This window comes from Copadichromis virginalis, linkage group LG19 (assembly GCF_057382275.1).
Source record: "Copadichromis virginalis isolate Kocher_CV1m ecotype Utaka linkage group LG19, C_Virginalis_male_GT1.1, whole genome shotgun sequence".
NCBI classification, from domain to species: domain Eukaryota; kingdom Metazoa; phylum Chordata; class Actinopteri; order Cichliformes; family Cichlidae; genus Copadichromis; species Copadichromis virginalis.
The window spans coordinates 28,253,154-28,277,154 of record NC_140636.1 but is presented as its reverse complement, the minus strand read 5'-3'; the positions used below and the strand labels follow the sequence as shown (position 1 = coordinate 28,277,154).

General features: G+C 40.0%; 1 protein-coding gene across 2 annotated transcripts in view; it reads left to right on the top strand.

The window, feature by feature from the left end:
* The window catches only part of aqr (aquarius intron-binding spliceosomal factor), a 48,558-nt gene that overhangs the window by 20,907 nt on the left and 3,650 nt on the right, over positions 1 to 24,001 (top strand). For both annotated transcript variants that reach the window (XM_085441019.1, XM_085441018.1), the window contains exons 24-33: positions 258 to 368; positions 2,463 to 2,572; positions 5,539 to 5,674; positions 7,653 to 7,862; positions 9,684 to 9,821; positions 9,932 to 10,003; positions 10,386 to 10,573; positions 11,664 to 11,835; positions 15,225 to 15,395; positions 21,861 to 21,946. In XM_085441019.1, coding sequence (XP_085297145.1) covers positions 258 to 368; positions 2,463 to 2,572; positions 5,539 to 5,674; positions 7,653 to 7,862; positions 9,684 to 9,821; positions 9,932 to 10,003; positions 10,386 to 10,573; positions 11,664 to 11,835; positions 15,225 to 15,395; positions 21,861 to 21,946 — 1,394 coding nt within the window. The remainder of the gene's footprint in view (positions 1 to 257; positions 369 to 2,462; positions 2,573 to 5,538; positions 5,675 to 7,652; positions 7,863 to 9,683; positions 9,822 to 9,931; positions 10,004 to 10,385; positions 10,574 to 11,663; positions 11,836 to 15,224; positions 15,396 to 21,860; positions 21,947 to 24,001) is intronic.

The window sequence follows — 24,001 nt, the reverse complement described above, 5'->3', positions numbered from 1 at the left end:
TATTATCATGATAACCTGTAAACCAGGAGAGGCTTGAAAATATTTATTCCTTCTCTGTTCCTCCTACGACTTTCTTCTTTGTTTCGCTAGCTATGTTCCCTACCTTTATGTGGATACCACTGGCTTAGGTCTACCTTTGTAATCTACAGAAACGTTGCCTTTGCAACCTAACTTCCAATTTCTTATTTTTTTTATGTCCTACAGTTAAAATGCTTAATTTCTTCTGACATAATCCCATTCTTACTTCGTTCCTCCAGGTTGTGGGACCACCGGGTACTGGAAAGACCGATGTTGCCGTTCAGATCATCTCAAACCTGTATCACAACTTCCCTGAGCAGAGGACCCTCATAGTCACACATTCAAATCAGGTCAACACTCCCCTCCATATACGCACACAGCATAAGATAAGATAAGATAGAACTTTATCAATCCCTCGGGTGGGTTCCTCTGGGAAATTCAACTTCCAAAAAGCACAGCAACGACCGAAGTTACAGTTACAGAATTGTTTTATATATATATATATATATATACACACACACACACACACACACACACACACACACACACACACACACACACACACACACACACACACACATATAAATACAGAGACAAATATAAATAAAATATACAAAGGGGATAAATAGAATAAATAGGAATAAAAAATAAAAATACAAGTGAATTGCACATTTCAAGTATTGAGTCTATTGCACTGTTGACTATTTACAAAAAGTATTGCACAAGGTATTGTACAGTGAGGTAAAGAGGCACTACAGCTTAGTTGTTCCCCCCTCCTTTGTCCTCCTGTTTCCCCTCCCTCTCCCCTCCAGAGAGGAGTTAAACAGTTTGATGGCGTGTGGGACAAAGGAGTTTTTAAGTCTGTTAGTTCTTGTCTTGGGGAGAAGCAACCTGTCACTGAACAGACTCTTCTGATTGTTTATGGCCGTGTGCAGAGGATGCCCAGCATTGTTCATAATGTCCATCAGTTTCTTTAATGTCCTTTTCTCTGCCACTGTCACCAGAGTGTCCAGCTTCATGCCGACCACAGAGCTAGCCTTCCTGATCAGTTTCTCCAGCCTGGATGAGTCCCTCTTTGCTGTGCTGCTCCCCCAGCACACCACAGCATAGAAAAGTACTCCAGCAACCACTGACTGGTAAAACATCCTCAGGAGCTTCCTGCAGATGTTAAAAGACCTCAGCCTCCTGAGGAAGTACAGTCGGCTTTGGGCTTTTTTATACAGGTGCTCTGTGTTGCATGACCAGTCCAGTTTATTGTCCACCCACAGCCCGAGGTACTTGTACTTGTTGACCACCTCCACCTCCTCCCCCTCTATCTGAACCGGCAGTGGACCTTCTCTGGACCTCCCGAAGTCCACAACCAGTTCCTTAGTCTTTGAGGTGTTGAGTTGCAGGTGGTTTGTGTGACTCCATGCGACAAAGTTCCTCACCAGACTTCTGTACTCCTCTTCCTGATCATCCCAGATACACCCCATGATGGCCGTGTCATCTGCAAACTTCTGAATATGGCATAATTCAGAGTTGTAGCAGAAGTCAGAGGTGTACAGGGTGAAGAGAAGAGGGGACAGCACAGTTCCCTGTGGTGCTCCTGTGCTGCTGACCACAGTGTCAGACGTGATGTCCTTCAGCCTGACGTACTGTGGTCTGTCGGTGAGGTAGTCGGAGATCCAAGCCACCAGGCAGGGGTCCACCTCCATCCTGTTCAGTTTTTCCTGAAGCATACAGGGCCGGATGGTATTAAAGGCACTGGAAAAGTCAAGAAACAGGATCCTGACCGTGCCTTTTCCCCCATCCAGGTGTGAGTGGGCTCTGTGTAGGAGGTACAGGATGGCATCCTCCACTCCGACACCCGCCTTGTATGCAAACTGTAGTGGGTCCTGGGCATGTTGTACCTGTGGTCGGAGGAAGTTGAGGAAGAGCCGCTCTAGAGTCTTCATAAGATGTGACGTCAGTGCCACCGGTCGGAAGTCATTCAGCTCATTGGGCCAATTCTTTTTGGGGACCGGGACGATGCAGGATGTCTTCCATAGGGCGGGCACTCTCCCCAGTCGCAGGGAGAGTGCATCTCCACGTGCAAGTCTGATCTCTGAAAAGTTCTAGAACACATTGATCAACTAAATGTAAAGTTGTCAAGAGAATTTAAAGCTTGTTCTCAGAACTGCCCATTAATCAGGCAAGAGTCATATTCTAACCATGGAGGAGAAATTAAAAGCTAAGCTCCCTTGTGCCTTGGTCTTTTCCCCTCAGTATTTAATCATAAAGTAATCTTTAGCTGCTTTAAACTAAGGGGAAGCATGACAGAAGGAACCTTAAACACCAGAAGTATAGTTTGATGATAATTATTTTCCTGTATAAGACTCTGCACACCCTCCCAAATTATTTTACTGACTTAACATAAGTATATTACATACAAATGAAAGAGATTTTTTTTCATTCCACATCAGGCTTTGAACCAACTCTTTGAAAAGATCATGGCCCTAGACATCGACGAGCGCCACCTTCTGCGTCTGGGCCATGGAGAGGAAGAGCTGGAGACTGAGAAGGATTTCAGCAGGTGAGCAAAGAAGATAACAGACAAATGGGTACAGCTAACCAAACAGTACTGCATATGTGAAAACTGAATATTTCTTGAATGCACCATCACTTGTGGGAAATCATGTCTCAGAGTTACAGTGTATCTAAATTGCAGAGGCAACTCACATCCATTAATGCCATCTCCCACATACACCGTAGGTCTGAGTCAATGCACTGACAAGGCTGCTACACTCTCATATGTCAGGCTTTGGACCTGGTTTATTTTCACTAGGCATTGTTGGACTCTCAGTCCTTTCCACCAGCCTAAGGGATCTGTCTCAGCAGCCATGCACTTAGAAGCAGTACATGCCTAAGTAACCCATTCATAGCTATTCTGGACCACAACAGTTGATTGGTTGGTTCTGCCCCAGTTTTTAAAATAAATTTTAATAAGATAGCAGCAGGCCATGTAGAGAGAATTATATGGATTTACCACTGTTTGGAGCATTTGCATGTTTCCCTTAATATTACAGGATATTTACCGTACGCTGTGATAAAAAGCACCTGGTGATGACATGTTGTGAGCTGGCACTATAGAAGTCAAGTAAATAACTTAATACATAGTAAGAAGTGTTTAAATAAATAATTAAGATCATTAGTGATAAGTCAGATGGAAAAGTAGCAGTAGTAATGTCCTTAATCTACTTCAAGAATAGAAAGATCTGTTTAATTAGGAATTATCAACAGTGTAATAAATTCATAAATGAATCAAAATACCCAAAACTTAGGAACGTTTATTTTTAAATCAGTGGTGATTTGACATTATCTGAGTATAATCAAATACATGCACCACCCAGGCTTAACACTAGCTGTAAATGCAAAAATGGAGGCAGGACACAGAACACACCATAGATAAGACTCACTGGTCGTCATAAGGAAGTCCCAGTGTTTCCCAACTCTCTTATATATGCTTGTTCCTAGTATGTCTAATGCCTTTAAGGATAGTGACTCAGTACTATTGAGACGTAGTAAGATAGCATGATAGCAAAAGTAGGTGGGGGTCATTGTACTCATGGCACACTTCAGAAAACCAGAGTATCACAAAATACTCAAAACATGTACAGTTTTATATAATCACTAATGTATTTAACACTTTAATAAATGTACCAGCCGGAAACTTTTTTTTCACCACAGGCAGCGCTCTCCTGCCACCTCCTGAATATAAATAGCTCAGTGTCACTGAATTTTAATACATTTTTTATGCTGTTACTATTTAAAGTGTTCTTATACCCTACAATGTTAATTACCATCTCATCCATCCATGGCATTGAGCAAATTGCACCCTATAGCTCTCAGCTTTCCTTAAGGAGCGAGGGAGGAGTTACACATGCCTCTCATTTGCTGTACCCTTTGTATGACTGCTGTCTACTGGGAGTGCATGGCTGTAGTATGAATGATGATTTATGGAAACTGGGCATCCGCACATGAAGGCAGTCTCATGCGTTCTTAAATTATGCAGCAACACAGACATAAAAGAAAGAGCTCTAGCTAGCTAGCAGCAGTCGACATGTTCCCGCTTGCCCAGTTGCCTCACAACAACATGCCGACTCCACACTTCTTCCACCCCACTGACACCAGAATGAGGAGAGAGCCAGAGAGTTTTAATTAACACTGTACATGAGATAAAAAATAGACGGCAGTGCTTTTCTGAGTGCTTAACGAAGAGGGAAGCTACAGCCTTAATTAACAATGCCTCCATGCATTTCATGAAAAATTTTGTGCCATTTTAATGAGTTTTAGAAGGGGGATCTTGGTGATGGCTTAAGGAAGCCCTTGTTTAGTTTTGGATGGTCTACATTTGCATCCCAGGTTGTCAAGATCATTTTATGATTCCAATTTAGGGCAGAAAATGAAACACACCATTCTCATTCAGATGTTTTACATTTATCAGAGTTTACGAAAACACTAAGACAGACTTGTAGATTAATGTACATTGCACATGCACTATACCTTTGTATCTATTTTAGGCTTTTGGTGAGTGTATTACAGGTGTGTCATCCTAAGAGGCAACGTCACTTCTCACTTTTATTTAATTTTACTAAGGCAGAGCAGTGTGATCGTCTTTGAGTCATCTGCTGACCGAGAATCTTTGGAGAGGGTCTAAAAATAGTGTTCACCTCTAGTGTTACCCGGTAACCCCTCCTTCTTCCTGTCTGTTGTCTCACTGCCATCTGATGACATTTTTCAGCAGTATTGTTTAGCTGCATAATGAGATGTATGTTAGAACGTAGAAAAGGAAGTATATCCCCAGGTGACCATAATCAGACAGCCAATATTCTGCACAGTCAAGTCAGTAATCACAAGACCCTGTCTCACATGTTTGCCATAAGTTGCAGTCTGAGGTTTTCTTATTGCTCAATTGTACGTTTAACTACGCGCTGCTATGAGTCATGCATGCAGGTCACGAGACATGCTGGTTTAGGTCATGACCATTGTTGGATTTATGTAGAAAGCAATTTGTTACAAATTACTTTTCTGTTTCTCCTGGAGATTGGAGGGTATGGCTTTTTAAATGCCTGTTAAAAATACACCCTCAAACCTTACACATACATAAAACCCAATCAGGATGATATAAATAAGATTTATTATTTAAGTTTTACTACAAAACCAGCAGTTAAATTGAAAGCCAGCGCTAACAGAAAAATATGGACGAGCAAACAGATGTTCCTCTGCTATGTACAACAGTTTTACTCATCTCTAATTCTGTTATGTGGTACAAATTAATTTTTGGCCATTGAACGTTAGTGTAACTAATCAAACATACCCTAGTTATTATGCCATGTTTTTTTTTCTGGGTGTATATAGGAAGTGTGATTTAGATTAAATATCACTCTTGTGTCATGTTGTGATAGCTTGTTATAGCTGGCTCATTGTTTCAACTGCCTTCTTATTTTTACAGGGGTTAACCATTTAGATTGTTGACTAACACTCCTGTGCTCTCCTCAGATATGGAAGGGTAAACTACGTCCTGGCCAGAAGACTGGAGCTTCTCCGAGAGGTGGGAAGGTTACAGGAGAGCTTGGATGTCCCAGGAGATGTTTCTTATACCTGTGAGACTGCTGGACATTTCTACCTCTACCAGGTAAGACTGTGAATAGCTGCAATCTAAATTAGCAAGTATAGGCAATTTTCCACTGCAGACATCTGTGTTTATCCTCCAGTGTCAGAAACACCTGTAGGAACTCAGGGTAGGGGGGAAAAAAGATCTGATACTTTTCACTGCCCCAAAAAATTGGTATCTGGCCTTGATGTTGATAAACTTGCAACAAATGGTAATTTTTAAAAGACAGTAATCAGTGAGAAACAGGATGGAAAACTCAAAACATCAGCATCAACATTCTAAAAAACTACTGTGCTGATAGAAAGCAATTCAGTTTTCTCAATTGCTTTATTGTTTTGATATCACACACACACACAGTTATGGATATGACTTGTGTTGTTTTGGTGCACTCAGAAGTTGAAGTCAAGGGCAAAGCTGTCACAGGATTATTATATAACCTCATGACCACGCAGCATTTGAAACAGAAGGGCCTGGTTTTTGAGGCTGTAAATGCTGTAAATGTTGCCGTGCCATGTCTGTTCTTGCAGAGAAAAGGCAGTACATGTGTTTCTGTGATATAGAAAAAAAATTCACGTGTAATGTTGGATGTACTTCTAACTCTGATCTTTTATTCATTTTGTGTGTGACTTAAGTAAGGGGAAAAACCACTTTCAGATCCATCCTTCTATTAAGCATTAAGCACCATTTGTGTAGAGATTTTGAAATTGATTTTCAGATGGAGTTAAGGAGATATTTTGCAGAAATAATTAGAATGGATTTCTGTAACGACCATCCTCCTCCTCAGACAGTTGATAAATGAAATGCAGACATTATTGAAGTTTCCATTCTCCTGGCAATCTGCTCTTTCTGTCAAGAATATAAATATTTAGAAACGCTCTTAATGCTTTCTGTTTATTCCTGTCACCTCATCATTACTGTCCCCTCAGGCTGCAGGAGAATTTCCACTGCTAGCAATTACCTACTACAATTTCCCCAGTTTCAATAGAACAATTCCAAAAATAAACATTTTTGACACAGAAGTCCAAGGTTTCACCTTCAGTCAGGGCTAAATTAATGTTGTGTAAAAATATTCTTGTTTACCCCTCTAATTAAAGACTGTAATTGAATCTCAGTTGTTCAGGTAAAATCTATTGTGTAGGCATCCAGAACCAAAATGATCAAAATTACGGTGTTACTGTTCAGACATTTTCAGACCCAACTGTATAGTTCTTTGTCTTTTGAAGATGTCAGGAGGTTGTTGGTGTAGTGATAACTTGACCGTGAGCATACTTCCTTGATTATTCATGTGAATGTGAGTGATTGTTGATAACAGTGACTTTGTACATATCATTAAGGTTTCCATGGTAGTCCTAATAATCTGTGCAGACAGATACTCAACATGCAATTAAGCTCAGTCCTCTAGCAGACTCATTAATGCTATCCCTAATGTTGTTTTTTTAAAGGGGTATTTATAGAAATAAGCTACCCTGCTGTTTGGGTTTGGTTATTAGATACTCAGCAGGAGCACCTCAGCAAGAGTGAGCCTATTGCTTCTCATTTGTTCATTTTTGCTTGTTTATCTATTTTTCTATAGTCTGAATTTAAGCTTAGCAGAGCCATTTAAGATTGGCAGTCCTCCTCCTTCTGCTGTCCAAAAACAAATGTTGTATGAGAACATACAAACATCGCTCATGTGAGAAAATACCCCTGGTCATTTTCTGAATGCCGTGGCTAAGTAAGGCTACTTTTTGAAACCCTTAATTAGTAATCTCCCAAATAAAATGCTGTGAACAGGTGTGATTTTCCTCTCAGCATAATCTCAGGACCACCTGTCATGCATAACAGCCCACTTTAAAGCAATTACAGCTTGCTAGAAAAGATTCACTCTATTGAAGGTGACAAACACTTGCAACTCAAACCCGAATAAGACATAGATGCCTGATTCTCGGGTGTATACTAAATATCACTACTGGGACTCTTTGAGAGGGTGTTCTGTGACTGTTGTCTCTCCCCATAACAGGTGATATCCCGCTGGGAAGAGTACATGAGCAAAGTAAAACCAAAACAGGGCAAGAACGTGGAGGTGGAGGCTGTTGCTGCACACTTTCCTTTCCACAAGTACTTTTCCAATGCACCCCAGCCTGTGTTCAAAGGTCGGTCATATGAGGAGGACATGGACATCGCAGAGGGCTGCTATCGCCACATCAAGAAAATATTTACCCAGCTGGAGGTAAGAAGATCACAGGGCCAGCAACTTTACAAGCTTTACCTGCTGTATTTGATTATTTTCATACCAGCTGTCTTTCCAGGTATTGCACATTCTCTCTTGCACAAGTAACTGCCTACCTGGCCCCCACATTAACAGACTGTTGTCAGCTAATAGTGACAATCCACAATCCTGGATGTGTTTATTCTGAGTTTAAAATTCCGCCTTGCATGTTATGCCTATAGATATGCTCATGGCTCTGTGTTTTTCCTCTGTCACTCTTTTTCACACCCCTTCACGCTCTCAAACACAGCTGAAAGTCTGTTATTATTCCTTCTGAGCCCATCAAAGTGTTTCTGTAGGGATAACAAAAACATTTCAGATTTATGGGAACACCAAGGTGGTCTCCGAAAAGCAATAAAAAAGTTATTGGCTAGAGGTAATATCCCAACATGTGTTGTGACCTTGATTTATCTGGCTGGCCTCTGTATCACTGCATCACAGCACCTCCTCCCTCCTCCCTCCTCCCTGAGCCTCACCCATGCTGCAGTGTAATCTGTACACCCATTAAGAAGTATTGCTCTGTGTGGTGCAGGGTAGCAGAAGCAACATTGTGCTGAATATGCTTATCTGTCTACCTTTTCAAATGTAAAAGCAGTTTTGAATAAGCTGTCAAAGGAATATCCTAAGAATGTATTGCTAGGCAAACAGAGAGAGAGAGAGAGAGGGAGACAGTGTGCCTCCCGGGTTCATGTATAGACATCTGCTGTTTACTCCTCTGCAATTCCACCGTTTCATTCCACTTTTTAACTTATTTTTGGTTCCCTTTTCCTAGTTTTTTTCAACTTCTATGAATTCTAACAATCTTAATATCACTCCTCAACTCATTTGGTACCATGGGGTTTAAAAATAGACTTAATCAAAACATGGAATATTGATGAGTTTAATATTAATGCTAAAATAGTAACACATTAAATATTTATACCATGGTGCTGTCCGAGTCTCCTCTCCTCCATCCCTACCCTCCAGAGCTAGTGTACCAACCTGAAAATAGCTTGCCTGTTTACCATTACTCCTCTTCTGTGCATCCCCCCAGCTTTCTGTAGTGTCATCATATCACCACCCTGAAATGAACTGATTTGTTTTTTGGGTTACAAAATCCCCCAAATTTTCCTTTATAGTGTAACCCATGTAAGAAAATCTCTGCTAAAGTGCTCCTCAAGCCACAGCTACTGAAAAACAAAATACACCCCACATACTTCACAGGAGAGCCCTGCGGCTGGCTAGTCTCTATCACTGCATCATGGAAAAAGAGGACACTCACTTCTAATGAGAGAAGAAAGCAGAGGGATTATGTTAATTATACATTTCATTAAAAAGTGGAGTACTGTAAGTTTCCAGTCATTTAGATGTCCATCATGACTTTGTTGAAGTTTAGAATTGTGGTTCATCTTCCGGGTGTCACTTTGAATTAGGCAATTCAGCAAAGAAAAGTAGAGTCAGTTGGAGATATTCAAACATTTGGATGAAAGATAAGCCACTCAGTGTATCGTGATGTGTGCTGACTGGATTTCTGAATATTGAAATGTGCTTTTTTTAAATTTAAGATTCTATTATGTTACAAGAGATTTTTATATTAGCCATCATCTGTCATACTAATTGTTCATTAAAGTCATCCCCCACACTAGTATGAAAAAAACCTTTAAAAATGACTCAATACAGAATAAATGTCAGCAATTTTAATTCTTTGTGATAATATTTTACTTTTTTGTTCCCTATCAATCTGGTTTATAACATAGCTCTGTGACGTCATTCCTGAGTATCACTTTTCTTCTATCCGAAAAGGAATTCAGGGCCTTCGAGCTGCTAAGAAGTGGACTAGATCGCTCCAAATATCTGCTAGTGAAAGAAGCCAAAATCATTGCCATGACCTGCACACACGCTGCACTCAAACGTCACGACCTAGTGGAGCTGGGATTTAAGGTAGACTTTTGTCAGTTTAAAAATACATTCCCAATAATCTGGTTGTATTTTGTCTGGATGCAGTTAGTTTATTTATTGAAGTTACATCAAGCTGTTCCTTTCTTTATTAGTATGACAACATCCTGATGGAAGAAGCTGCACAGATTCTGGAAATTGAGACTTTCATCCCTCTATTACTACAGGTAACCGAAATGCTAACTTGTTTTGACTGTTAATCTTGACTGAAAAATTATTCTCACAAAACCTGCCAGGATTTGTCATTGTGACTGGTTTGTGTAGTTTAATCTTTACATCAGTAGCCTTTTCAAATTGACTTTCCCCATTAAGGTTTTCCTAATGGGCTCCATAAAAATGGTGTTGTAACATCACTGCATTTTACAGTATGACACATTATATGTTTGTTAGAGTAAGCATGCCAGATGATGATTTGGAAATTAAAATGTAAACCTAAATTAACTGTTGCACCTTCACTGATCACTGTATATTGTCACAGTATCTCTATTTTATTATTATTATTATTTTTTTTTTTTACTGCTTGATCATCTTATGTTCCTCTATCTGCAGAACCCAGAGGATGGCTACAGCAGGCTAAAGCGCTGGATCATGATTGGCGACCACCACCAGTTGCCCCCAGTCATCAAGAACATGGCTTTCCAGAAGTACTCCAACATGGAGCAGTCTCTCTTCACCCGATTTGTGCGCCTAGGTGTGCCCACAATAGACTTGGATGCACAGGGCCGTGCACGTGCAAGGTGGGTCACCAAGCAAAATACAATCTCACTACCCACAGGGGCTCACAAGGATTAAAAAAAACGTAATGTTTAAATGTAATTCGGAAACAGTTCTTTAAACATAATTGAATAGTAATTTAATAGTAATTATTCTTTCTATATACCTTTATGCTTTACAGTGCTTTATTTTATGGATGCAAGTCAGTGGTCTTAACCTTGATTCAAAAAAACTCAAACTTATTGCTTCAGAATGTTCAAGTTTGCATTAAACCTGAGCAGCTAAATCTAGGAAAGGCAGTCTAAGCAATGACCATGAGACCTCTTACTGTTGTTGCTAAAAAAAAAACTTTCAGACTGGCCACAGCGATGGCGAAATGTCCAAATCATTAGCAAACAGTTAAAGATAAATCAGTTCATTTTAGTATATTTAGTTATTGAGCCTTTGTCAAAAGAAATGTTTTTGCTTGGTAATGGAGAAAACATTTGTGTAGTAATGCCGGGCAAGCAGGATGGTCAGGCAGACTCTGTTTAAACAGCCAGAGTTGGGAAATGATACCTTTACTGGATTTACTGAGAAGAGCCCATCTGTTCTCTGACTGCAGACTGCAGAGCATAGCAACATAATCAGAATAACACCTGTTATCATGGTAACATGCACAAAAATGACAACACCAATGAAGAAAGATCAAATGCCTGAAATCTGGCGTTTTGTGCATCAGTTGTCTTGTATGAAGCAAGAAGGAAAAAAAATCTGCTTGTTCTCTTTTGACGTGAGAAAAAAAGTCCAGTCCAGATATTTGGGATGTTAGTTCACAGGACATAGCTCAGCCCAAGATGTGCTGCATTGTTTAAATAACTGAGCGAGGTTATTTCTAACCCCCAGAAATTGAATTAGAATGGAGAAATTGCAATATTTTTCTTTATTTACTGTAAAATTGATCTTGCATTTCAGTTTTAGTTGCATTAAACACAATAAATATATCTGCCTTGCCTTAAGCTGTGGGAACCCTGATTGTGCTGATTGATTAAAATTTCCAGTGGTCCTGTCAGGGAAACTGTATTACAGTAACACAGATGTGACCTAATGCGTGTTTGTGTTGCTATCTCACAGCCTGTGCAATTTGTACAACTGGCGCTACAAACACCTGGGAAACCTGCCTCACGTTCAGCAACTTCCCGAGTTTCAGGTGCCCAACCCTGGCCTGACGTTTGATTTCCAGCTAATTAACGTGGAAGACTTCAATGGGGTGGGAGAATCTGAGCCCAACCCTTACTTTTATCAGGTTAGTAGATCACACGAATGAACACACTTGATGTAATCCTTGCACATCCTTGTATGCCATTTGTCCAACATATTGCCAATATCTTAATACTAATTTTAAAAATGTAAAAACAACAAAGTATGAGCTACTTCAATTGAAATAACTGAATACTCCAAACAGAACACCATTATTATTTTGTGTATATATGTAGCACAGGTACAGAAATTGTTTGAATAGCTGAAATGGTTCATGTTACACAAGCTGTGGAACTACACTCCTTTACAAATAAACACATTCACACTTCCAGCAGGAAACAGAAGCATATTCTCTCTAGCCCCCATTTCCTCTAAATTGGTTGTTGTACAGCAGTTCATTCATTTTTAAATTTCACTGGTTCAGCTACCAGTCCATATAATATATTCATCACTCTGCTTAGTGTGCAGCTAACATTGGCTGCCCAGCACAGACCAGGCGGTTTGTCCTTCACACCGGAAGACAGACTGTGTTTCATCCTGACATTGCTGAGGCACAAAGACTGTGTCTGGGCACAGGGCAGGGTTGATAGGGGTGTTTACTTTTGCAGTGCACCAGCCCAAGAAGTAAAAAAACAAAAAATAAATTACATTTCTCCAAGAAGAGAAATAAAAATAGTATCGCTTATAGAAATGTAAGATACTGTAAATAAAACATATACTTAAAAGAGTTTGTAGTAATCAGAGCCGACAGCACTGGATTTCAGATAAGGAATCGTGTGTAATGATTGAAATATCAAATTGAAGCTTTCAATTTAGAACCTGCATACCCATTAAGTGGATCATATTGCTTCATGAATCTTGCAACTACATTCACGCTGTGCACACTCAAGTCCCTAAAGCTTCTTATTGTTCTTAATTCAGCACCATGTGTGCTTCTCGCGGTACCAGGTCACATGAACCTCAACTCTATTTGCCAGTTGCCATTTTGAGTCTCCTCAAGGGAATCTCCTCAATATCATTCGTTATGCTTGACAAGCACACACACAGATGCACTTTCCTGGAAACCAAAGGGGATAAATTTGACACTAGAGGAGCAATTGTATCCAGTGTACACTGAATACATGTCGCAGCTGAACAAACACTGCCACAACCACTGCTTTGTGGTTGCGCGTGAACTGTGCAGAACCCATACACAAATACTGTGTGCACAAAATATAGTACAAAGGGTCTTTTTCCCGTGCTTTGCCTCATTTGCTAAAGCTCTTTCCCTGTTGAGTCTCAGCCAACTGAGACTCAACCTCACTGTTGTCAAATGGCTCATGAAGAGTAAGATGCCTATCTAAATCCACATCTTCTGTTTGGAAATTGCCTCCCTCAGCCACTAGGCTTGTTAGTTATAGAAATTTCTGCTCTACAAGCTACATTTTAAATTGCATAAGAGCAACCTGCATGGTGGAGTTTACTTACAGGTAGCCTGAATTTATGCCTCTCGATATCAATAATGTTCTTGTATCTACTCTAAAGTGTATCTGTATGTAACCCTCTCTCCTCGGTGCATGTTTGATCATTCTATCCTATCTAGTCCTTTTGCAGTCACGAACCACTGGCTCAAATTTCAATGGCTTAGGTCTGACCTTGTAATAGTTGCCAGCTTCTTTTGGGGTTTAGGCTTTAGATCTGATGTATGTTAGACATGCAAATGAAAGACGCAAATCTGGAAGCGTCACAGATTTTTACTTGAATGTCTATTTAATTGTGTGTGTGTGTGTGTGTGTGTGTGTGTGTGTGTGTGTGTGTGTGTGTGTGTGTGTGTGTGTGTGTGTGTGTGTGTGTGTGTGTATGAGATATGCATTTTTGCCTTTTGCTACATGATTGTGGTTTTGTAGATGATCTGTAAATGCAGAGGGTTAGAAGTAACTTTGCTGGAGAAGTAAGTTGTGATTTTTAATTATCTGTGCCATTTGTAGGCAGGTAATAAGGGACTAAGAATAAAGGATGTCATTGTTTTTGATGTGCTGACTCTAGTGCAGCTAGCTCAGGAACTGTTGATGAAGCTGCATACATTATTATCAAAGATGCGAGGCAGCAGTCCACATTTAATTGAAACTGAATGAATAATACATGGCGCTGCCTTTATTTCTTTTCTTTTTTGGGTTTTATTTGAAGGACAGAATGTAGCCTTGGAACCAGGGTGCACAGGCTTGGGAATTTGTTGATTGTTAATTTGGTGAATAACGTTTTACATGTATTCACATTGGGAGAAAAACTTTGATGTAGTTCTAGGTCCTTTGTAATTGGAAATGAAAGAGAAATCATTATAATCATTATATCAGATAGGTGTAGGTAGTAACATTGTAGCCATTGTCAGTGTGGTTATTTGAATGTGTGTTTCTATCTATGAAGCACAGAGAGCTCCTGTGTTGTGCATAGTGACAAAAAGGAGAAAAAACACATGTTTGTGAGCATTTTAAATGTACGTTAGGTAACCTTTTTCAGCAGTTAAATGCTTTTCATTGCCAGTTTCTGAGTGATTGCAACATAAAGAGACTGTCCCTGACTCTCTTAGTTGCCTCAGATTGACTGGGGACTAATGTCTGTGTAAACGATGGGGTTGTGATTTTCCGTGAAAATTCCAGAAATCTGATGTTTACACTTGCTTCTGATCACTTCAGTGCCTCTCGTCTGCTCACAGCGTAAACAGAGAGCTTCAATAGCAAGTGGTAGCTTGGACTCCAATATCAACAAACAAGTTGGCTAATTATTCTAAATTACTTAAGCTGCCAATTTTGTTTTAGCTAAACTTCACCACATTTGTGCAACATAGCAAATTTGCAGCCAAACACTAGCTTGTTAAATGTATCTTGCCTGCTTCACTATGTTATATATACTTCAATATGTATGAATAACATTCCCTTCTATGATGAACAAGCAGTAGGCCATTTCACTGTAACTTAGTTACACAACATGTTTCTGGTGCTGACAGCTATTTCCTGTCAAAGTAAAATTTGTTGTCATTATACTAATACTCAGCTTATATACTGGTCTCATAATGATGTGCAAAACACATGATGCACAGTAGTTTACAACAGTGCAGGACAGGCTTATTTATGTATCATCACTTTTTCGGCTGATGCAAGCAAATGGTGTGCAGGCATGTGTTGTGTGTGTGTGACCAAGAGGCTGCAATTTACTCAATAGTCCCTGGTGTCATTATAAAATATGGTGGTCTGAGGTTATCAAAACCTCCTTTAACATGGAATTCATTAGGGACTGAGTTTCTTCTGGAGCCAGCTATAAGTGGCAGTTTGAGGGACTGCAATATGTACCACTTTAGCACAAGTTTCATTTTTCAGCCCCAGAGGTTGGGCAGCAATGGTTGTTTATTTCAGTAATATAATGTTATTCTGACCAAGCTTTCGCTCTCTCTCTGTTAAGAACCTGGCAGAGGCAGAGTATTCTGTGGCTCTATACATGTACATGCGTCTGTTGGGCTACCCAGCTGAGCGCATCAGCATCCTCACCACCTACAATGGACAAAAACACCTGATCAGAGATGTCATCAACCAACGCTGTGCTGGAAATCCAGTGTTTGGTCAGCCCCACAAGGTAAGCACCATTTGAAACAAACCAATTAAGAAGCAGCAGTCTTTTATGTGTCATGTTATCAAAGCACAAGCAAGAGGTGATTAAATAAACACACTGGATTATTGGACAGGTTTTGTAGCAAGTACTGGGTTTTGCGAGTATTCAGTCAAACTTATATATAACCTATATATGTGTAGGGCTACGACTAGCGTGTTGGAAACACGTATCACACATGGCATGGATAGTTTTTTCACACCTCCGGATGCCAGCTGCAGTTATTGCACCAACCTCTTATCCTCCATTGCACTGGGAAAGATATTCACAGCTCTCCAAGCATCTTGGAGGGATTTCCTTAAGTGTTTGTCACTCATTAACATTAATGTGAAAACTGTATTGTTTGTCTGTTCATTTTAAGAAGAGTTTTATATTTGAACTGGAGTTTATCCGTGTATAACTTAAAATACTATTTGAATTTTAGTGAATCTCAGTTTTTCACGGTGGGTAAAAGACAGAGTGGTAACAGGTAAAGCAAATTAGAGGTGTGCAAGTATTTGCAACATTTGTTTGACTGACTGTGAATACAGGGAGAGTCTGTTCATCCCTGAGGGATACAGTTAGGTTGTTTTTTTCTAGCCTATATTATTCCCCCGAACTTCTCGTCTCTCCTCTTTTCCTTTCTTTACAATGTGTTAAGTCAGCAACCCGCCGGCACAGTTTCCCATCCACTTTCTGTTTGTACTGCTAAATGCTTTTACTCACTAGCCTCAGGTTATGCTTTCCTCGCGCTTCATTTTTTCCCGCTACACACATTGTCTCACCTTTCTTTGGTCTCTGTTCTTTTAGGGTTTTCACACACTTAACAATGTCACAGACTCTTTCGGCATTCCAGTAAGAGTGGAGTGAAAATGGCATATCAACAGTTATATAGAGCATTGTTATGTCAGGTAGCATAGGGTCAGCAGCAGCACGCCTTCAGTAATATTGCGATCGGTTTAGTTTAGTTGTGCATATTCTTTGGTATTTCTTTAACAGCAGGAGTGTTAAAGTGAGGTGGCTCTCAGAGCAATAATCCAGGTCCATCCAATCTCTATTTTAGAAGACATGTATTTTTATTTCCCACAAATGCCTAGAAAATTTAAATAGTATGTAACTTGAATCTTTTTGTTTATCACACAGTATTTTGTAAAGTTTACTGTCTACTCATTACTCATCTGTTCCTGCTGAGTACATAAAAAGTGAATCAAAAATATACATAGGCCGTTTTTGTCCAAAAGCAGGCAGACAGGAAGCAGGTTCTTCCAAGTATGATAGCAATTTGGAGGTTAGAATAGTGGTTTGTTATAGCGTCCACTGTGATTCAGTCTTTACTCATTCCATACTGTTGTGTCTGTATTTTTTGCTGTGCAACCCTACCTTGTTGTTTTGTTTTGAAGTACATTCCCTGCACTGACAGCTAGCCAGAGATTTTGCTTAGCCATGTGAAATGTCCTGCAATGTCAAGACATAAAGCATCATTCATTGTGCTCATGGCCTTAGTCAGTATGCATGCCTAGTAATAAAGTGACAGGAGTGACAGGTTGTTAGATTTGCTGAGATGAAAGATGGCCAGAGACAGAGAGGGATGAAATAGAAAGATGGGCTCTTGTGGGAAAAAATGCTGAGCAGCTGAAAGGTCATGGCGCTGAGCACTGTGTCCACAGTGTGTCTGACAGTGTGTCACAAAGGGTAAAATGGCGCAAATGTCAACATCCAGCTTACTTTACTGTTATAACTTTAATTAGAAAGAAAAGCAGAGGAAGGCCAGTTAGCACAACCCATACGGAAAAGAAATAGTAAAAACTTACAGTGGGGCAAAAAAGTATTTAGTCAGCCACCAATTGTGCAAGTTCCCCCACTTAAAATGATGACAGAGGTCAGTAATTTGCACCAGAGGTACACTTCAACTGTGAGAGACAGAATGTGGAAAAAAAATCCATGAATCCACATGGTAGGATTTGTAAAGAATTTATTCGTAAATCAGGGTGGAAAATAAGTATTACTTTTTTGCCCCACTGTCTATGTGATTACTCATGAAAGTGGCCACTTTCATGAGTAAATCATGTAAGGCTTACATGATTTACTCATGAAAGTGGCCACTTTCGCATTACTTTCATACATTGTTTAAGTAAGTATCAGAAATATACAAGTTTCATTATATAATTTTTCAAGGGATCTTATATCTGTTTTCACACTTATATGCTTTTCATACAAGTTTCACACAAGACAGATACAAACTTTATAAGATTTATATATATCTTTTCCATATGGGAAGTCACAGTGCCAGCGTCAAACATGCTTGCTCAAGGTTTTTACCAAATCCCAAACAACAGTGTGCGTAAATACAGCATGTGCGCAAACACTTTTTATTTATTTTCCTGAGTTTTACAGAAAATATCCATTTGGTTCTCTTTTCTTTGATGAAGAAGTGCTGGAAGTCTGACTGTTAGAGTTTGACTATTTCGTTAGTAAGAAGATACATCAACTGGATCAAGAAGAGATGAATGCAGAGTGACAAAGTACCTATTTAAGGTTTCAGTCCTTATTCTGAATGACCCTCTGCAGTTGTCTAACTCTTCGCCTTGACCAAAAACACACAGCTTTCATATACTGAGAGCAACAGTACTAGCCTCTTTGACAACATGAAATGTGTAGAAAAGGTGTCTTAACATTTCCTAGCGTCATATTTTTTGTTGGGGTTTTTTCTTAGACAGGTCTGAAATCCTGAGACACATGTAGACTCGAACACACAAGCAATACAAAGCTGTTAACTCTGGCATCCCTGCCATTCCTCTTGTGAAAAATTGAATAATCCAGAGGTCTGACTTGTGCACATTCCCAGCAGTAATTACCATAAGTAAGACAGAGTAACAGAAAATAAGATGGGAGAGATCAGTGGTTGATCATCATCTAATAGTGTGCTATTGTCTCCATAAGAAGAAGGCATGTTGGAAGAAAACATTTGGCAGTGCAATAGCTGTTTGTGTATCTCACAGTGTATTCGCTGTGTGTATTTCCTTATGTCCTCGGACATGCATGTGCTACAATGACACGACCTCTGTAATTCTCTCCCTGGAAGATTTCTCATAAATAACTAAACACCATGCAGAATGCTATACCTCGGGGAGAATTTCGACCCGGGCTTTGTTATCACTTTCTGTAGGCTAAGAATAACTCCCTCTCTAAAGAACCACATTTGCTGCAAACTAGAGCTGGGCGATAGAACGATAACGATATGTATCGCGATATAACTTTTACTCGATAGAGAAATTAAGCTATCGCGATAGACCTCGCCGCTCTTGTCTTCTTTTTTTTTTTTTTTAAAGGTCAGCCAATCCAAATTAAGTAGCGCAGAGCCGAACCAATCACAGCCGCAGCGTCACGTCGCGTGACTTGTTACGTACAGCACAAGTGCCAAGCCGCACGTGTGTTTGTTTGGGAAGCAGCCAGCGGGTAATGGAGGAAATGAGTGTGCCGACTAGAAAAATCAACCGAGCGTGACCGAAGAGAAAACAGATGATGGTTCCAATGCCGGAGAGATTGTCGAACGGAAGAGCCATAGAAGTTCCGTAGTGTGAAGGTATTTCGGCTATTTCAAGTCTGACAAAAAACAGAGTAGCGCGCACTGTAAATTGTGCCGAAAGCAAGTCTGGAAATACAATAAACTGGTGCATGCGTCACACTGTGCGCCGCGTTATTGTTTCGGTGAAATGAATTTCTACAATACTGTTACTGTTAATTGTACTCTCTGCAGTGTTTAAATGCTTACATATACACACAGTTACTGTCCCTCCACACTTACGACTCGGTTCTGCTTCTATGCCGCAGCTTTGTTTACTTTTTCCCACCGAGGCTTCTAGACTTCTGATTGGCCAACATTTCGGCACGGTTAGGAATCTAGCGCCACCTGCTGCTTTGGCATGTTCATAGCAGCGTTTTCCTTCATTTCTGCCTTTATGTGTGGACGGGATTATTTTTTAAAACGAAAACGGAAAATCTCCGTTTTCAAAAATACCCGTGTACGTGTGGACGTAGCCTCAGTCTCTGACTGGAAGCGCTAATTCGTCATTCGGCTTTTGTCAGACTAAAGTAACTGTTAAAACTGTTTGAAAAGCTCAGCTATACAACAAGGAGAGATTGAGAATTTCCTTTTAGTTCTCAGTTTATTTGATATTGACAAAAGTTAGTCAGTTTTGTCTGTTCTTCTGTAAAACAAACTAAGATTTATTTTTAGAATTAATATTTTGTTTCTAAGTGGAATTGACAATTTAGTCTGTTTCGTTTGTTCTATTTTGAAACTTAAACGCTTTAGCGGCTGCCTTTTGTGTAGTTTGCAATATTTGCCTTTATTTATCTGAAAAAGTCTCATGTTCCTTAAGTACATCTACCCTGTTGAACTTATTATGGGAAATAAATATTTAAATAAAAACAAGCTGCTGATTATTTCACATTTTACTTGTGAGCAACGGCACATTTAAATCTTACAAATATAGTTATTTGGCTTATATCGTGATAGATATCGTTATCGCCTGAAATGAAAAAAACATATCGTGATATGAAAAAATCTCATATCGCCCAGCTCTACTGCAAACCAAGATTCACCGTTTCTCATGTGTCAGTACGTGCATGCATACCATGGATGTGTAATTTGAGCATACGGCCAACGATATCTCCTGCTATTGTAAAAGCAACATATTGTTGCCTCTGGCCTTGCACCTGTTCTACATAGCAACAGGGAGACGTAAATAAATACCTCATTAGTCCCATCGCTTTTGATTTTACACATTAACACACACACACACAGTCTCCCCACATTCCCTTCCTCTTATCCAAAAGGAGTTTTGGAGAGGTTCACTGAGGGTTGCATTTAATAATAGGTGGTAACCACAACCACAGGATGATTTATTTAGCATGGCTAGTTACTGAATGCTGTAGTTCTGGGCCTGTATGGCTCCTCAATGGAAGCTGATGTCCTATTGATCCATTTTAAAAAGCGAAACTATAAACGACAGGCCAACTTCTTTCTGCCTGGCTATGAGTTTTTTTTAGCATGTGTCGTATGTAACTATACAGAAGCATTTTTGTGCAGTACTTTAAAAAAAGGACTTAGTAACTTGGCTTTTAAACTCAATTTTTATTTGGTTCTGTTACCATTTGCAAGATAGGGGACACTCCAGCTCTGATGTGTTTTTCCTTGATCATTCTAATACTGTGCTATCAGATTTAAATCGGTTATTGATTTAACAATTATTTATATGGATGGATGGATGGATGGATGGATATATACACAATGGGGATGGAAGGAATTATTTCTAGCCAAGGCATAATCACTCAATTATTAGTAGTTGATTAAAATAATTTAGCTCTGTTATTATAATTCTACTTAATATTTTTCCGGAATAATCTTTAAACATTGCAGCTTTTTTCCAGAGCAGCATACTTTAACCAAGCATTAACCAGTAACATCTCCATGTAACTTCTAACCAAAAACAACAGGAGCACCCAGCTATCACACTATTTGCATTGACATCAACTTTTCAGTCTATAGTTACACACATGCTGTTTACACAGTGTAGACACTGTGTAATGTGATTTTGGACTCAGATTTACATCCCTAAGATATTTCTAGTCCAACTCGGAAACACCACTAAAAATAGACACCGAGTGAAGGCTATATGATCATGAAAGAGCTTATGAAGTTGGAGCATATTCCATGTATACACTCTCCAACACTGTCAAGGCTGTGCACACTCAGTGTAGGTAGTACAGTATGAAAGTTTTCACATTCTTGCATCTCATCAAGACCAGTCCTTGTATCGAGTTTGAAGTGCACATGCTTTATGATAGCTTTATTACATAAAGTAACATGACTGACAAAGTCAAAACACAGCACAGTTCTTTATGTAGTTGAATAAGTACACTTCTCAGCAAGACAGGATTACTGGGGTATAAAAGCAAATTGGCTGACACGGGTTCCCTTTTGCTTAGAAAAAAAAAATTCCACAGAGAAAGCCACTTCTACATTTTCTGTCTCCTTGAAATAATCTCTGATGCAGTCAAGTAGTCCCCCCTCCCCCTCCCAAGTGGCCCTGATTCCCAGGAGACCAGGTAAGAGGCTGCTGGTGGCAAATGCCCTTTAAGCCGTATTAACCCTGCTGGCTGCCCGTGTGGCCCACAGCGATAACGGCAGCAACAAGAAAGTACCTTGCCATCTCTTAACGTTCACCCTCAAAAAAGAAAGAAAAGGCAAAGAAAAAGAATTTAAGACGGAAAGCAGTCTCGCTCATGTTTTTAAACATTTCAGCTAAATCCCTCCACCTACCTAAAATGCAAACACTCATTTACTTTGCAAAGCGTATCCGCTGCCGGAGCTTAGTTAGCATATCTTTGATATTTATGTGCATTTGTGTGTCGTGTTGTTGAATAATAAATATGTTTGTGTCTGTACAGATTACGACAGTGGACAGGTTCCAGGGTCAGCAGAACAACTACATCATCCTCTCCCTGGTCCGCACCAAAGCTGTGGGACACCTGAGGTAATTACTTCTTTGCATGCCAAGCAGGAAAAAAAGTATCTGATCCAAAATAGCCTTCAGCTCTCAGCAGCTATTCTGCTTTAAAATACTTGTGTAATATGAAATACACCTAAGATAAACATCCTCCAGGGAAATAACACTGCAGAAAAGCTGGCACTTAATTCTCGTGAGACAGCTGCTCTCAGGAGGCTTTCTCTTTTTGTCATGTGTAACTACTGAATAAAGTTTGCTGAGGGAAATAACAGTGTTGCAGTTTTGAGGTAAGTATGAGCTTAATTATGATGCAGGGAGGATAAAGGTGCTTAAGGACACATCTATGGAGCTGACTGTAGTTTTTGTTCCAATTAAGAGAAATAATTGTGCTCTGATGATTAGGTTGACAATAACTAACAAAGAGCTCAGTTCTGAAGGCAAACTGTAAAGCAGTCAGTATGATGGATAATCACTGCTCTGCGACACGCCTCTTCATGGCGTCTTCTTTCATTGGCAGCTTTGTTTTGTTTTCTCTCTGCTTTCTGTTCATTTGGCTATGGCCTCTTTGCCCCATGTCACTGAATTAATTTGTAGTCAAATGATCTTTCACTTCTGTGCTGCTGTGAGATTCCAACAACCAAGGGTTTTATACCAGGCATATGATCCACAGCACTTCTACTTGACATGCCGGCCGCTGGCTGTGATGAATAGTAGCTGCTGTTGCAGTTGCACTGCTCACAGCTTTATCAGAGAATTGGACAGTCTGCAAATTGGAACCCGAGTGCAAATTATAAGCCATTCCCTTTGTAGCTCTGTGCACCCCACCCATCACCGTGGCCATTTAGCTAGCACAGAAAACACTTAAAAACTCTATTTTGTTCTTTCTTCATCTCACAGATGGAGCGATTAATTGATGTAGCTGAAAATGAGAAACTGCAGCTGACTACAGAGAAGGGTGCTTTATCTTGCTGGCAGTGCCTGCTCTCCTCTCTGTATCATTCATTTGATCTTGTCTTTGACTCGATATTACATTCCACCTTTTACACATTCTCAGTGTAGCAGTTTTTCAGTGCAGGGAGCGTACAATAGTTCTAGAGCTTCTATTCTCCTTGAATAAGACTTTTGGTAACACTGAGCTTCAAGGCCCTGAAAACCAAGCTGTCAGTCACTGATAATGTTTGTGGTTATTTCATATAAGAATGTTTGAATCAACCTTTTTGTGATTATTCTGTCGGGCTGCATCAAATTTCAGATTTGCTTTTTTAATTGTTAATATGTATTGTTAACTGTGAGGGATGTGAATAAGAAATCAACCACCATGAGTCAGTCAGAATAAACCATTAATGTAAAATATAACAGAAAATGTCTAGTTATGTCTGTTGCTATAGTTTTTCATAATGGTCATTCATATGTTGGCTTCCCTGACAGCTTGTGAATGGTCAGCTAAGTGGTTGAGAGAGCAGTGCTTCATAGGAGCTCCTAGTGCTGTTCATTGTGTTTTTCTTATAATGGGATCACTGCGGTGTACCACTGGCTTTTACCTCACAATCCTCCTCCCCCTCTCTCCCCTGCCCCTCTCCTCATGGCAATCCGCAGCCGTGACAACCACAGGGGATGCAGCTGACCATATGATGAGCTGACCCTCGCTTTGACAGGGGAAGCATTCCCGTGATACACACGGGCACGCTCACATGCAGGAGCACACACTTTGACAGGGCAGCACAAATTCAGAGATGCTCTGACATGCACGAACACACATGTCATGTCACAGCACAGTCCAGGTGGGCGTCTCTCCGTAGTGCCATGTCCACAGGCTATCGTGCTTCATGATTGGTTCATCTGCTCCACATGTCTGTGCTCATTGGTCTAGGCAGCGGTAGTTTGTCTCTGTGGAAATGTTTCATTTTGTACTGTGCCCCCATTTTTGCCTGAAATGTGCAGTAATTTTCACATTAATCTATAGGCTGCTCACGTTTACTCACTCGTACCCTGCACAATGGCTCCCATAAGCCTTTTTGTCATATTCACAGAACTCATCATGCATATTGCAAAGATTAATCCTCTTAATCTCATGAAGTGCTC